Source organism: Pelophylax lessonae, assembly GCF_965119305.1.
Source record: "Pelophylax lessonae genome assembly, chromosome: 2".
NCBI lineage: Eukaryota > Metazoa > Chordata > Amphibia > Anura > Ranidae > Pelophylax > Pelophylax lessonae.
In genome coordinates, this window is record NC_138769.1 from 482,988,119 (window position 1) to 483,005,356 (window position 17,238).

Below are 17,238 nucleotides of genomic sequence, written 5' to 3' on the forward strand. Positions count from 1 at the left end.
AAATGCAAGAAGAAGCCATGTCCAAATATGATCCAGAAATGCTGCTATCTTCTCTGGGCCTACGCTCATTTGAAATGGTCTGTTCCAAAATGAAAAACTTGACATTCTTTTTTGGTAAAATATGAAAAGTTTTACAAAAAAAGGCCCAGGACTGTTAAGCAGCTAGAATCCTTTATCAAATCTCTCCCTATCCTCTACCAAAAGGTAGGCAACATTTCAGTGCTCATTTCCATATACACTGCTCAAAAAATGTAAAGGAACACTTTGAAAACACATCAGATCTCAATGGGGAAAAATATCATGCTGGATATCTATACTGATATGGACTGGGTAATGTGTTAGGAATGAAAGGATGCCACATTGTTTGATGGAAATTAAAATTATCAACCTACAAAGGGCTGAATTCAAAGACACCCCCAAAATCAAAGTGAAAAAATGATGCGCCAGGCTAGTCCATTTTGCTTAAATTTAATTGCAGTAACTTAAAATGGTACTCAGTAGTTTGTATGGCCCCTGCGCACTTGTATGCATGCCTGACCACATCGGGACATGCTCCTAAAGAGATAATGGATGGTGTTCTGGGGTATATTCTCCCAGATCTGGACCAGGGCATCACTGAGCTCCTGAACAGAATGAGGTGCAACCTGGCGGACAGTGAGCACAGGGCCCCATTAGAGGACGTCAGGACCTCATGCCACCCTCATGAATTCTGTTTCTGATTGTTTGGTCAGAGGCATTTACATCAGTGGCCTGCTGGAGATCATTTTGTAGGATTCTGGCAGTGCTCATCTTGTTCCTCCTTCTACAGCCCTGTCCAGCTCTCCTAGAGTAACTGAATGTAAATAGGTGAAGGGTGCGCTGATTAAATAATATGTGAAGCTGCAACCATAGAGCCAAAAAAAGGAAATGGCAGATAATAAATGTAAAATCAGGTGCGCTAAACATATAGGTTGTCACTCTCAAGTGAAAACACAAATGTGTGTTAGTCAAAAACCAAAGGTTAATGATAAACATGTAGTGAACAGATGAATATATAAATGAAAAAAAAAGTGCTTCAGGTGACAACCAGAAGACCACTCTACTTGTCTGATGTCCCACCACCTGTGCAGGTTTGCTTCTTACCAGCAATAGAATGTAAAAAGGCGTGAAGACAGCCACATCCAAAGTGGAAACCTCGTGTGGGGGAGGGGAGTATGTAGACATCTTCCCACACCTCCTAAGAAGGAGGTGGGTGAGCCTCTTACCAGAAGGTCAAAAATCTTGGGCCTGTGTATATTCCCTTGCTGGGATGTTCTCCTCCCTCTCCTCCTGGTGCCTCTAGGATGAGCTGGTGGTCTCTGATGGTCTTAGACTATTCTTATTCTCATGCTTGTCACTCCGGCAGCTTACTTCATCCACAAGGCATCTGCATGATTCTATAAATCTATTCAAGTATATATTATCAACTCCAAAAAGGTACCTTCTATTGCTCCTAACCTTCTCCAAAGTTCTTGATTTTCTTCAATTGGAATCTGACTTCCTAGAGGTTGACTATGTTCTTTCTCCATGGTTCCATTGTAAGGTCAGTGAAGGCTTGTTTTTAAGCCCCACTCTGGGCAAAAACTATTTTTATTTTATTTTTTTTGCCACACCTGCATTCCACCTTGAACCTATCCTGACAGGCTTTTCTTTTTCCCTTCAACTGGTGAAGAAAGCTGTACTATCCTAAGTGCCCCATCGAGGTCCCTTGTCACAGCTGGTGCTGATAAGACTGCTAATCCAGCTCTGCAATGGCACCCCAAGAACACCAGTCCCCTGCCATCCTCTTGTGATGGTGTCAGTTCTCTTCTCTCTCTTGAGAGAACTTCACCGCCCGCCATGCAATAGGCAGTGTCTACATCACATAGGCAGTGACGCGGACACCCAAAGAAGGACTCTTCAAGTAAGTAAGCAGACAAGGAGAATACTTGGGCCAGCTTTAAAATGTATTTACTGCTTAGAAAGAATCTGTAAATACTCAAATATCCATAGAACAACCACAGATTCACGTTAAACTTTTAGGATGGCCACATAGTAGACAACTTTTACCTGTTTGTAGCCTGTTGCTGAGACCAAAAACAATAAAAAGATTTAGGCAACCCACCACCAATAGTTTAGCTCATTTCTGTGTCTCTAGAAGTTGTTGGTGGTAGGTTGCCATAATCCTTCTGGACTTTTTCATTATTAAAAGCCAGCTGCAATTGTCTCAGAATTACATAGAGCATTATCAGCTTTAGCATTCGTACTTGAAAATTGCAGTGTGTCTTTAATGTGCTGAAGATGTGCTTTTAAGTATATGCTCTGAATGAATATATGAAGACAACCAATGTAATGATAATGTGATAGAAAATGTACATTACAATTTTTAAGAACTTTTTTTTGTGTGATCTCTCTCCGGCATGCCACAGTCCAGGTGTTTGTCCCCTTGAAACAACTTTTCCATTACTATTGTGGCCAGAAAGAGTCCCTGTGGGTTTTAAAATTCGCCTGCCTATTAAAGTCTATGGCGGTTCGCAATGTTCGCCGGTTCGCGAACATTTGCCGATGTTCGCGTTCGCTGTTCGCGAACGGCGAATTTTATGTTCGCGACAACACTAGTAATAACTGAATATGTAAATTATTGTTGACTTGCTTTAAATAACAAGCGTTACTACAGATATAGATGTAATTTAGAAAAAAACAAAATGAATCAATGTGCTATTTGTGCTATGCAAGATGTTATTAATAATTTTGCTTACATTTAGAGTGTTTGTGAAGAAGCATTGCGGAGAGGACCTCAAGCCGGCCTTCATCTAGATGGAGTCGTATTTGGAGCAGAAGATTTTAGAGCCAGTATAGGTTTGCGCTAATAAATTCTGTGATAGGACATAAATGTACATACATTTCTGTATGTGAACTTTTGTTGCTTGCACAATGTTATATTATACTACTGTTATAATCAAATACCACTTTGCTATATGGGATTAAAAAAAAAGAAATTGGGCAGACGAAGTATGACTGAATGTCATGGGAAATAGTTGTCTAAGGCTAGAATGTATACTGTCCTGTTGCACTGTACACAGAAGTATATGAAGGGCCAGCTTTGTTTCATGAAGCCTTGTATCAGAAATAACATTGTTGGCTTTCTTTGGAATGTACATTGTCACTATTCACTTGAACAAATCTCCCTAGTGACCCTCCCTAAGCTTTATCAGGTCCATTTACGAGAGTGCTCTGCGATAACATGCGCATTACTGCACTGTGGTGCCATCCTTAATAATGGCACTACAACATAAGTTGCCACTGTGACTAGTTATTATCGCTTCTCGGCCTTTTGGCTAAGATCAAGTGTAGTATCTGTTCTTATCAGTGTTGGAATGGAACCTGAAGGTTAGTATCGGTGGTGGCCGAAGTTAACCGGGGCGCTCTGGGCGTAACTGGAGGACCGGAGTAGGCCAAACCAGAGAAAGCCGGATGGTTCCAATGCCTTCCTGATTTGAATGGGTCCGCCCCTACCAGTTTGAAGGGAGCGAGAAAACTGGATCTGTGGCCAGTTAGTACTGCTCCTGAATGTGATTGGTAAGGAACGGCGGATGGCGGTGGGAGGGCCTTTCCTCCTGGGTTGAATCTGGCCTTGCAAAAGGCTTGTCCCCAGTTGAAGGCAGGCTCACCCTAAGCTGTCTAAAGTTCTGATGCCTCCTGGTAGGTTAGGGCTACACTTGGTCTGGCCTTAGGGCCGGGGTAGAAGAAGCCCGTAGTGTATGTGCCCCTGGGGTGGCAGCCCAGGGGTGCCTTAATTCTCACTGGTGAGGGGCAGCTCGCCTTGAGTTTTTCGGCACCATGGTCACTGCACCTACGCACACTTTTTTAAGCACCTGCCTCTTGGGCAAGGCCTTTTGGCTTCGACCAGAGGAATTTTTATTCCGGCCGGAAGGCCTGCCCTTGTATTTTCACAAGGGCACTAATTCACCTCTCCACTTCCCCTTCCCCACCTTTTTGTTTGTGTGTGCTTTTTCTTTGTAGTTTGTCACTTTCTATCACCTTTTTTCACTGCACGACTTGTAGGGTCTTGGGAGGGGGTGGATATGGCCTTTTGGCTTAGTCCGCCCTCTCTCATGGGGTCTCCCTTCGGGGGAGCCCCACTTAGTACTCGGTGGGGGCTGTTTCGGCAGTCCCCCTGAAGAACGGGGTCAGTCTGGTTTCGGCCAGACAGACCATGAGTACCTTAAATCCCTGTCAGGAGTCTTGCGCCCCGGGGGATCGAGGTTCGGGTCCTACCTCTTCGGAGGGAAGACCATTTGTGTTCGCACACCCTGTGCACTTTTTGTGTTCCTCACGTTTGTGTGTGTGCACTTTTTTATGCACCGGGTGAAGTCTTTTGAGTGTGATTCACACGCTACGGGCTTTAAAAAAAAAAAAAATAAGTTGCCACTGCCCCTGTATTGCATAAACACAAGTGTTATGCATGTTCTTTGTGGGTGCTCTTAGAACACAGTGGACCAACACCAGCAGATGACATGGCTCCCCAAATCATCAGTGACTGTGGAAACTTCACACTGGACGTCATGCAACTTAGATTCAGTGCCTCTACACACTTCTTCTAGACTCTGGGACCTTGATTTCCACATGAAATGCAAAATTTTACACAGTCCGTGATGATTTGGGGAGTCATGTGATCTGGTGTTGGTGCACTGTGTTTTATCAAGTCCAGAGTCAGCGCAGCCCTCTACCCAGAAATTCTAGAGCACTTCCTGCTTCCCTCTGCTAACCAGCTTTACGGAGATGCTATCACTGTGCTTGATTGGCCAGAAAACTCACCTGACCTAAACCCCGTGTGGGGCATTGTCGAGAGGAAGATGAGATACCCCAAACCAAACAATGCAGATGAGCTGAAAGCCACTATCCAAGAAGCCTGGGCTTCCATAACACCTCGGCAGTGCCAGAGGCTGAACACCTCCATGCCACGCCACGCCACATTAATGCAGTAATTCATGCAAAAGGAGCCCCGATGAAGTATCGAGTGTATACTATTCTGTACATGGACATACTTTTCAGTAAGCCAACATTTCTGTAATAAAAATCCTTTTTTTTTTATTGGTCTTATGTAATATTCTAGTTTTCTGAGATACAAAATTTTGGGCTTTCACTAGCTGTAAGCCATAATCATCAACATTTAAAAAAAAAAAAAAAAAAGAGATGCTTGAAACGTGTGTAATGCATCTGTATAAAAGTAATGAGTTTCACCTTTTGAATTGAATAACTGAAATAAATTAACTTTTTGATGATATTCAAATTTTATGAGATGCACCTGTATTACATTTTTGGTTTTGGATTGAATACTGTTTTCAAGTAAAATATGGTTCTTCATCTCAGGCTGATTATATCCAACACATTCTTGCCTGCAACTTATAATATTTGTGCTTAAGGTGCCTACGGACATGATATTACTATTGCCCAACCTGGCATAAGACAGTTGGATTCTAGGTGATCATATACTTGTAGGTAGGCTACAGCTTCAATAGGCAGCCCCACTACTGTCTAAAGGAAAGCAATCTCAAAGAAAGAATTAAGTAGAATGTTTGAACATTAGCAAAACATTACTTTTGTTTTCCATTTACAAGTCAAGTCAACAACAGGTAGCTCTTCCTACTTTTCTTCCCTAGGGTAATACTCGTATCTGGGAACTTGAGAGATCCACTAGTGCATGTTGATCAAAGATTTTTCAGTGGCTGTATTATGCCTGCACATCCAACTTATGTTCATAGCTAAGTTAACCACTTCAGTACCAGAGGCTTTCACCCCCCCTTCCAGCCCATGCCAGTTTTCAGATTGTAGCATTGTCACACTTTGAATGCCAATAAGTCATACAACACTGTAGCCAAATTAAATTTTTATCATTTTTCGAGACAGATATAGCTTTCATTTTGAGGTATTTATTCACTATTATGTTTTTTGTTTTTTTTTATTTTATGAACAAAAAAAATACAGAACATTTTGAAAAAAAACCCACATTTTTCTTTGTTTCTGTTATATAATTTTTTAAAACCATTATCTTTCTTCATAAATTTAGGCCAAAATGTATTCTGCTACTTTTCTTTGGTAAAAACAAACCAAATCAGTGTATATTATTTAGTCTGTGTGAAAGTTATAGAGTCCACAAGCTATGGTATATATATACAGTATCTGAAAGTTGATCAATTCAGATGTACTGATGGCCTCATTTCTCCTCTCATATTTTGAGGCCCCAAAATGCTAGGACAGTATAAATACCCCCCAAAGTACACAAATCCAAGGTAAATTTGTTGCGCTAAATCATAAATAAATACATGTGATAATATGGTTCAACAATATAAAGAAAATGTGAAAAAAGTCCATAAATTCCAAATAAGTGATAATAGTGCTAGATAAGCCCCTTAGGGTAAATATTATAAAGTCCACGTGTAAAAACAAATAATAGTGCTGTGATCAATTCATTCCAAAAGACACCTCCGTGATTATAAGGATCCACCACCAGATATACAAGCCTCTCACCTCAGTATCTGACCCAGAAGCCACCCAGGGTCAGAAACAGCAGTCCCCTGCAGGGGTGATATAAAGCCAGCAAAACGATATCTCAGGCGAGTCCAGGATCATGAAGCCCATAAATCCATAAAACCGGATGAATATGAGGACAGAAAACAAACACAATCTAGTGCTCTCTGTCTATAAATCAATCAGTAAACGTTTATTTTAAGAAAGGGGTACTCACAATACACTCAATGGAGTCAGGCAAGGCAAACAAACAAGTCTCCAAGCGAGAGAGGGAAGGGAGTGATGTCTGCAGCACGGCTCTGCCCCCCTGTACGCATTACCTCGGCGCTAAGGGCTGTGACTTCTTCAGCAAGGGCTGTGATTTCTTCACTACCCCCCAAAGTACCCCTTTTTGGAAAGTAGACACCCCATGGTATTTAATGGGGGCATGGTGAGTTTTTGAAAGTTGTAAATTTTTTTGAAAATTAAAAAAATGTAAATGTTGGATTTTTTTCGATTTTTTTTTTTTTTTACATATTGTCATCAGTTCAGTACAACATCATCATAAGACTAATTAGGCAGTGATCAGGGATACTGATTAGTGACAGTATGTAAAAAAAAAAAAAGAATATTTTTTTTTTCTCCCAACAATTTCTCTTTCTTTTTTAACATAATTTAACCAGAGCAGTCCAGTGTTACCATAGGGACACTGTACTACTCAGGGGAGGTGATCCAGATTTATTTATTTTTTTTACATTATGATTGCGTATTACAGTGATCACCGCTGTTATAAGCAATCATTTTTATGAATGGCACTCATTCGTGTGCCATTATGTACAATTATGATATCACATGGTACAGGTGTGCTGCGATCCCTGTGACCAATTACAGAGATCACAATAGTACACAATGCATGACTGTGAATGAAAGCTATTCATTGGGTATATTTGACATGTAATCGCTGATTGGTCATAGCGGGCCAGCCCGATACAATGATCCATCATCCGCTGTGTTCAGTGGACACAGTGGGTGACGGATCCAGCCACAGTGTGGCCGCTAGAGCATGCAGGAGGCGTGCGAATAGGAGGATGTCATATGACATCCTCCCGGAAAAACAGTGCACCTGTCCGGCCGTCATTTGACTGTAGGCCTGGCAGGAGGTAGTTACAATGTTTCTAAACCCATGAAAAAAATATATTGTTTTGTAGCTTACTTAACCTTCGCCAGCTTGTTCTTTAGTTGACAGAGAGGTGAACTGGTCAGGGCTGATAACGCTGAACAGTGCATAGGAACATATAAGATCACTGAATTTCTGGCAGGTTGAACAAGTGTTTTTTCTTTTTTAACTTATGGAAGAGTTATAACAGAAGGCTTTCAATTGTATATTTTATTGGTCTAAAGGAAGCAAACGGGGGAACCTAAAGTGGTTGTAAAGTTATTTATTTTTTTCTCTAAAATAATAAAAATGTTATCTTTACCTGCGGTCCCTTACCTACTCTTCTGGGGTCCCCCACTGGCATTCTCCACTCCTCCTCAGGCTGTGTGCTATGGGAGCCCACATGTGGGTGTACTTCCGAACCGAGTGTATGCGTCTATAGACACACACAGCATTAATTCCCCCTCCCCCCCCCCCGCACTCTGCTCATAGGATTTGATAGCAGTAGAAGTCAAAAGTAATAGAGATAAACTCTATGTAAAGAAATAGACCTATGCGCTACCAATAGGTAAATGAGTGAGGAAGTGAAGAGAAGAAATAGTGAAGAAATGGAGCACCAGAATTCTGCAGCTAATTCAGTAGTGTCATACCACATACTAAAGACAATTGTAAAGAAAGGAAGAATCAGCGCAAGATTTCTAGAATTGGTGGACCATAAAACTCTGATAAATAGATAAAAACTACAACTGATGGAGAAAAAATATATAGATAAAAACAGTAATAAATAACAGTAAATAATCCTCTTCTATACAGAAAAACACAATAAATGATGTGTAAAGTGCAAAAGTGATGAATGAAGTGCTCATGTGCTGAAGGAATATTTTAAAAGTGATGATCATAAATCACAATAAGACATATAAAGTGAAGTGATCAATATAATAGAAAAAGTTCCAAAAGGAAGATGGTGAGATGCAGCTATCAAAAAGCTGTGAAGTGAAAAAGTGAACGACTGCAACACCAGGTTGCACAGTGATAGTCTAAATAACTGAATGAATAACCAGTGGAAATGATGAAATAAGTGACAGTGCACTAAAGGTGCCTACTATAATCAGATAGGCTGAATCAATGAGGTGCCAAATATAAATCAATAAAATTCGCTAAAAAATCGCAAAGTCCCAAAAAAGTGCAACCAGTGCAAAAAAGACGCCAAAATTGGCGATGATGAAACAGTTCAATAGTGATGAAATAACATAGGACACTTCTGGTGACCACCCAGTGCGATGTTTCGTGAGCTAGGAATCCACAATCAGGTGTAATGGCCGCTCACCTCCATTAACACTCAATAGAGCGTTTTGGGTATAATAAATTACCCTGCAAATCCTCTAAATTTTACTGATTTATATTTGGCACCTTATTGATTCAGCCTATCTGATTAAAGTGGGCACCTTTAGTGCACTGTCACTTATTTTATCATTTCCACTGGTTATTCATTCAGCCTATCTGATTATAGTGGGCACCTTTAGTGCACTGTCACTTATTTCATCATTTCCACTGGTTATTCATTCAGTTATTTAGACTATCACTGTGCAACCTGGTGTTACAGTATTTCACTTTTTCACTTCACAGCTATTTGATAGCTGCATCTCACCATCTTCCTTTTGGAACTTTTTCTATTATATTGATCACTTCACTTTGTCTTATTGTGATTTATGATCATCACTTTTAAAGTATTCCTTCAGCACATGAGCACTTCATTCATCACTTTTGCACTTTACACATCATTTATTGTGTTTTTCTGTATAGAAGAGGATTATTTACTGTTATTTATTACTGTTTTTATCTATATATTTTTAATCCATCAGTTGTAGTTTTTATCTATTTATCAGAGTTTTATGGTCCACCAATTCTAGAAATCTTGCGCTGATTCTTCCTTTCTTTACAATAGAGATCATCTGTCACAAAGACCATACTACATAATCTAGTTGTCGCGTAGCACGTGCAATGTAGGATCTATACTGCATTATTCTGCTCCTATACAACATCACCAGGAGCAGAAAGTCTCATACAGTCTCTTCCAACTCCATGTGCATTTTGAAGGTTAAAGTATATGCCTAATATTCTTCTTTTTGATGTCATTTAAAGTGGTTTTTCACCATCATAAAAAGGAGTAATAAGTAGAGACCGTCTGCTTTTGGGTAGGAGAGAGGAATACTGTCTTTTAGGCTGACCATACATGATATAATTTTCTTGAACAATTTTCCTTTAGATTTACCAAAACTATATAATATGAGGTCAAGCCTAAACATTTTCAGTTTGTATGCAATCTTGCACTACATAGTTGAAGGTAAATCTAAAGGAAATTGAATAAGATAATTTTATAATACATGACCAGCTTTAGAACATATTCAGATGCACTTTGTTTCAGGTTCCATATTGGGTCACCACAGCATTTATAATGTCATGAATTGGAAACTGAGTATTCCTCTTTCAGCTGAGCAAAACTAACAAAAATGCCATCAGCAAACAGTTTATGAGCACATTTGAGACTTCTCTGTGTCGAAAAATAGCCCTTCTGCAATAAGTAAAACTCCCTATGCAGTGTATTCAGCCATTAGGAGGGTTAAAGCACTTTTATACCCAAAAGTAAACATTTATTATATCGCAGCTTACCAATTCTTAGATTTGATGACTGCATTAGCTTTCTTTTTTAGGTTTTCCTAACAGAACACGCTCTCCTGCAAATGTAGCAGCTAAAGTGTTTAGACAGCCCATTTACCACTGACAGGAATGCTTACAATGATCAGCTTTTATTTATACATGAAAAACCTTTATCCCAAAAGAAAAATAACTGTTGATGTAGCTACTTGTGTAACTGCAGTGTAAGCGGGAGTTTGTAGTAAATCACAAGGTTAGAGGAGGCAGCAGGGACTAATTTAATAATGTATTTTTTCAACCAGACTAACTATGTAACTATGTCAAAACTTAATTGAGCGAGCTGAAGCTAGAAGCTGATTGGCTACCATGCACAGCTGCACCAGATTTTGCACTCTCCAGTTTTAGTAAATCTACCCCTGTGAATCCTCTGTTTTTATCAGTCCCACACTAGGTCTCATTCTTCTTGAAAAACCCTTACAGGGGTTAAATTTGAGAGCAAAGGCCCTCTATACCTTAATCAGGGACTGAGTTCAGCATCATTGTAATCTCAGCAACATCTCATTAGGTCCTGGGCTATGAGATATCAGGAGACTCCACAGTCTAGTTTCCATGCTGTTATTTCAATAAATTGATTTATTTAAAAGGAAAATAGTAACAAATTCTTGTTACCATGCTGCCTATTGAATGTGCAAAGCAGTCAGCTGAGCAATATAAATGCCCCAAAACCTTGCCAGTTGTCTGGACAGAAATTGTGGTCCTCATTCATAATCATAGTAGAGAACTAAGAGGATCATGGGTTCAGTGTTGGTTTGGCCGAGGTTAAGATAGCTCTAGTAAGTCATTGACTGTTCTGTAGAAGTGGATGGTCTTCTTGAGCTTTCTCGCTTTGTAGAAAGTCCTCCATTGTAGGTACAAATCTATTTTGGCATCATGAGCCACAACCTGTTACCTGCTTTTGGTGTTCAAACATCTATGTTGTTTGCTGATTTGAGTGCTAAGCTTTTCCCTGAAGCTAAGGCTGTCCAAAAATATTAGAGCTGCAAAGTGCTCTTTAAACTTGCAAGATCTGCTCTGCCAACCTTGCTGGTGTATTTTAAATAACAAAGTAGAGGGGAGGAAGAGAGCAGCACAGCCAGTGCCCCTTATCCCAGAGTAATGTTTTTATAACTTTTCTAATCCATTATTTCCTCCCAAGAACTGTCGTTCAGAGAGCATCTGCTTACTACCATGGACAGAAGAACTATCTAGATCAGCTCATTGTTATCTCATGTCTATAAGCTTTGCCACCTGTCTGCATGGCTTCATTACACAAAACTAAATTACTTTAAATTCATATGTACAAATAGTTTCAAGTTAGTTCCTCCATCTTATTCCAGTTGTCAAACATAATACCTAATGATGTTTTGTGTTATATTATTGCCAATTAACAATGCTAGGATGTCATTGTATTTATTACTTGTATTTTGCTGCAGTTTGCCTTGTTTTCTGTGGAATGCGTGATTGTGGGGAATCAGAGACATATGCTGATCAGTATATAGGAATGATGGATTAAAATGTGCGGCCTGCAAACACACACTGGGCACATTATCCAAAGCACCTGCTGATTCTTCTCAATTTGTGTCATAAATATTGTATTTCAGACTATATTTTACTGTAGTTCTAATTTGTTATATTTGTGATGATGGAAAGCTCACTCATAGACATTTAGCTATGATATGTCAAGTACATGTAAGATGACTGTTATTAATCATTATCAATGTCAAAAATACAGAATTGCCAAAATGTATGCTTGTGTATTTAGTAAGTTCATTTGAAATCTGTTTTTTTTTTTAAAGTTGACTGAGATTTGCCTACTTTTATCGCATCGGCTATTTTGAGATTAGTACAGTGTATCGTAAAATGTACCTTCCAAGTATATTTAACGCTGATCCTTAATGCTTGCATATCCATATTTTAAAGGTGCAACAAGCAGCAAAGACACTCATGATGTCCTGTATGCCAGGCAGAAGATTATTGTTATTGCCAAAGCATTTGGACTGCAAGCCATTGATCTTGTTTACATAGACTACAAGGATGGCGAAGGGCTGCAGAGACAGGCAAGGGAAGGAGCCCTGATGGGATTTTCTGGTATGTATTTTTTTATAATTATATAGAAGTAAGAAGTATTTCTATTGTTTAATGACTTGTGGGTTAACAGTAATGGTGGAATAGCAAACCAGAGTAAAGGGTGGCATCCTGAGAATCATATTAGGGGATTGTCAATTTGATAAAGTATGAAAACGACCTCTGCAGTTCATAAAGACTGGCGCAGACAGATTGTCCAAAAGTGTCTCTCATGAGTTGTAAAAGTGGTGCAGCATGCACCAGATTCATCTACCTGTCTAGATCTAGTACTTGAATGTGGCTAATGCTGCACCACTTTTAGAATGCACACAAGAAACTTTGGCAAAATCCATGACCCATTTCAACTTGGTGGAGAAGATACTGTCAGAACCAGAAGTGTTGCATATGCTCCATGAATTTGCTGCAATACCTTAACAGGTTGGATTAATGCCAGAAAAGTGGCACAGCAGCTTTATTAACCCCCCCCCCCCCGCTTTATTGTGTGCTGTATGTTTTAATGTCATTATTTGAATTTAAGAAGTTATATCTCACAGGGGTTCTTCAAAAACATGTACATGTATAGTGCCTTGAAAAGGTATTCATACCCCTTGACATTTTCCACATTTTGTCATGTTCCAACCAAAGACGTAAATGTATTTTATTAGAATTTTATGCGAAAGACAAACACAAAGTGGCACATAATTGTGAAGTGGAAGGAAAAAGATAAATGGTTTTCAAAATATTTTACAAATAAATATATGAAAAGTGTGGCGTGCATTTGTATTCAGCCCCCCTGAGTCAATACTTTGTAGAACCACCTTTTGCTGCAATTACAGCTGCAAATCTATTTGGGTATATGTCTACCAGCTTTGCACCTCTAGAGAGTGAGATTTTTGCCCATTCTTCTTTGCAAAATAGCTCAAGCTCTGCCAGGTTGGATGGAGAGCGTCTGTGAACAGAAATTTTCAAGTCTTGCCACAGATTCTCAATTGGATTTAGGTCTGGACTTTAACTAGGCCATTCTAACACATGAGTATGCTTTGATCTAAACCATTCCATTGAAGCTCTGGCTGTATGTTTAGGATGGTTGTCCTGCTGAAAGGTGAACCTCCACCCCAGTCTCTAGTCTTTTGCAGACTCTAACAGGTTTTCTTCTAGGATTGCCCTGTATTTGGCTACATCCATTTTCCCATCAACTCTGACCAGCTTCCCTGTCCCTGCTGAAGAAAAGCATCCCCACAACATGATGCTCCCACCACCATGTTTCATGGTGGGGATGGTGGGTGATGTGCAGTGTTAGTTTTATGCTACGCATAGCATTTTGCCTTTAGGCCAAAAAGTTACATGGCTTCTCGCAAACTGCAAATAGGACTTCTTTTGGCTTTCTTTCAGGATGGGTTCACACTGATGCGAGTAGGATGCGGGTTTCCCTGCATCCAATTTGCATGACAGGAGAGTGTGACTGGCTCTCAATGGAGCCTGTTCACCAAGCTCCGGGGGGCCGTGAAGAGCACTGGAAAAGGGTTCTGTGTGTCTTTGGCTCAGTTTCAGGAGCGAATACAGGCAAAAAAATCGGACCTTATTCAGACCTGTAATGGTGAACAGACATGCACCGAACCACAGACAAAACCCGCGGCCACATCAGTGTGAACCCAGTTTCAACAATGGCTTTCTTCTCGCCACTCTCCATAAAGTCAAGCTTTGTGGAGTGCACGACTAATACTGTAGATTCTCCCACCTGAGCTGTGGATCTCTGCAGCGCCTCCAGAGTTACCATGGGCCTCTTGGATACTTCTCCAATTAATGCCCTCCCTGCCCAGCCTGTCAGTTTAGGTGGAAAGTCATGTTTTGGTAGGTTTGCAGTTGTGCCATATTCTTTCCATTTTCAAATGATGGAATGAACAGTGCTCCATGAGATGTTCAAAGCTTGGGATATTTTTTTATAATCTAACCCTGCTTTTAACTTCTCCACAACCTTAGCCCTGACCTGTCTGGTGTGTTCCTTGGCCTTCATGATGCTGTTTGTACAGTAAGGTCCTCTAACAAACCTCTGAGTGCTTCTCAGATCAGCTGCATTTATACTGAGATTAAATTACACACAGATGGACTCTATTTACTAATTAGGTGACTTCTGAATGCAATTGGTTCCACTAGATTTTAGTTACGGGTATCAGAGTAATGGGGTCTGCATACAAATGCATGCCACACTTTTCAGATATTTGTAAAAAAAATGTGAAAACCATTTATCTTTTCCTTTCACTGTGTGCCACTTTGTGTTGGTCCATCACATAAAATCCCAATAAAATACATTTACGTTTTTTTTGTAACATGAGAAAATGAGGAAAACTTCAAGGCACTGTATTACAGTACATACAGTGAATTGCAGTGAACCTTTAACATTTTGGCTTATGAAAAAAATCTGAAAATTCAGTCTTACCTAATTGTGCAAATTTACACCAAAATTTAGATTTGAACCTTATTTAGCCTTACCTAATTTAAATGTGATACTTCGGCTTTAAAGTTTGCCATGTACTGTACGAAGTTTAGCTGATTCATCAGGAATTCGCATAATAGGTGGACCTGTCAGCCCTCTATCACCTAACAATTGAAGGAGTCAGGTGGAAAATCATCGGCCAAGTACCAGCAGCTGTCAGAATACAATAGTTGCAGCAGAGGATTCATCCACCCATGCTGTATAGTGTGGTTGATGAAATCTGTAAAAAAAAAAATAAAAAATGTAATAGATTATGGTCAGCTTAAAAGCTAAAAGTAAAAGCACTTTGTTGAAGAAGAAGCTTTATACTTATGTGTCACACATGTGTGGGTGGCAGAGTAGATTTTCACTCTTTTGAAGACCTCGGGGCACCACTGTTATTGGACACTTTTAGACAGCCTGTCCCCCATTTATCACCGTAGTTTCTGTCACTATAGAACATAGTAGTGATCTGGGGTTCTGCGGGAGAAACTGCAGTGTTGAGCATGGGAGGCATGAAGCAGAGGCTGTAACTCCTCAAGAGTGTGAAGATTTACCTCACCTTCCGTCAGGAGAGCTCCCCCCCCCAAAAAAAAAAACACAGGCGGCAGTAGTTGATGAATCCTTTATTAAAAATACAAAAATAAAAAGATGTCCCCCGCTGTAGATCCATCACCAATCATGATGCCCACCGCCAACCCAAATAAAAAAAGGGAAAAAAAAAAAAAGCTCTGCTCCCGCCACCTGACAGCTCTACCGCCTCCTATCACTAAATTAACTAAGGGAAGGGGCCAACCAGTGATGTCACCGAGTGGCCCCAACCCTTCGTTTTTTTAGCGGGGTCAGACTGTGGGAGCGGAGCTTTCTTTTTTCTTCACGTTGGCGGTGGCGTTGGGCATCGTGATTGACGATGGATCTGCACTAGGGGACATTTTTTTTTTGTTTGCTTTTTTAATAAAGGACTTGTCAAAAACTGTCTCTTTGTTTTTTTTAAACTACATAGGGGGGCTGAGATCCAGGGCCCCCCTTGTTAAAGAAGACTTAGAGAATCCAATAAGCCACCTGCCCACAGATCGCCACAACCACTGGCCATGGTTGTGGGGAAGAGGCCCGTTTCCCCATCAACATGAGGTCAAGGTGCTTTGGGGAGGCAGAGCACCTTGAACCTATGTTGAGGGCATGTGGCCTGGTATGGCTCAGCAGGGGGAGGGGGGGGGGTCACTCGCTCGACCTCCCTTTTTTTACCTGCCAGGCTGCATGTTTGGATAAGGATCTGGTATGGATTTTGAGACGGACCTCCCACCAATTTTTTTTAAATATTGGTGTGGGGGTTCCCCTTAAATCCTTACCCGACCCAAAGGGTCTGGTATGGATTTTTGGGGGGACCCTACGGCATTTTTTTTTCTTAATTTTTCATTGCTGATAATTCTTTTTTTTTTTTTACATTCAGCTGGCAGCAGGGAACCGATGACTTATCGCTTGTTAAGGACGCGGCGGCCGCCTGCTCCTTAACATCCATGTTGTTTACTGCTTGTTAAGGATGCCGGGGCCACAGCTCGGAATGGATTTAGTTCCTCTAGGCAATTACTGGGTGGTGTTTTCACTTTCTTCATCCCCCCCGTTTCACTTTTTTTTTTTTAATAATGGGCATTAGTTCAGTTCATAGGAAATAATATATTCTTAAAATGAAGAACATTTTAGCAGCACTGAAAAATGCATCAGGGTGCTCCTGAAAGTACTTTTGTGAACAATTTACTCTGGAGATCCAGGCATAGGTAGGTCTTTACTACTAGTGCAGTTAAGCAGTACAGCTTCCATAGGCTTTGCCTCCTACTTGCTGGCAATGAGGCAGCAACAAAACAATGCTAAGATCATCCCTGTGCTCATTGCTAAACTGGTAAACTGGTAGCTGCATTCAAAGCAGCAGGGCACTGATTGCTCAAATTGCTGACCTTCCTTTATCCTACTTAAAGTGCCGCTGCACACACGATTACACAAATCTAAAATAAAGACAGAATTACTTTACTTTAATCAGCTAAAAAAAAAAAAAGATAGGAATTTTTAACGATAACATGGAGCCTTCTTTTGAAGAGAGTTATGCAAAATGGCACTCCCAAAACAAGATATTGTGCTAAACCTTCATTAAGTAGAAAAGTGGGTTTGATACTAAAGTTGGCAGTGCTTTTACCCAGGACAGGGCATATGTGAGAAGAGGAGATTCCTTTCCTGGAAAATGAACCAGTACCTAATCAAAGTAATTGAGAGAAGCAGAGCTACTGCAGCCAGCAGATAACATTAACCATAAACCCTAGTACACATCAGCAGTTTTTTTTTTGTTCAACCC

The 17,238-nt window shown here is 40.3% G+C and overlaps 1 protein-coding gene across 1 annotated transcript in view; it reads left to right on the top strand.

Moving 5' to 3' along the window:
• The window catches only part of CLYBL (citramalyl-CoA lyase), a 601,457-nt gene that overhangs the window by 513,523 nt on the left and 70,696 nt on the right, over positions 1-17,238 (top strand). Inside the window, exons 5-6 of the mRNA XM_082244507.1 lie at positions 2,763-2,856; positions 12,278-12,445. Coding sequence (XP_082100633.1) covers positions 2,763-2,856; positions 12,278-12,445 — 262 coding nt within the window. The remainder of the gene's footprint in view (positions 1-2,762; positions 2,857-12,277; positions 12,446-17,238) is intronic.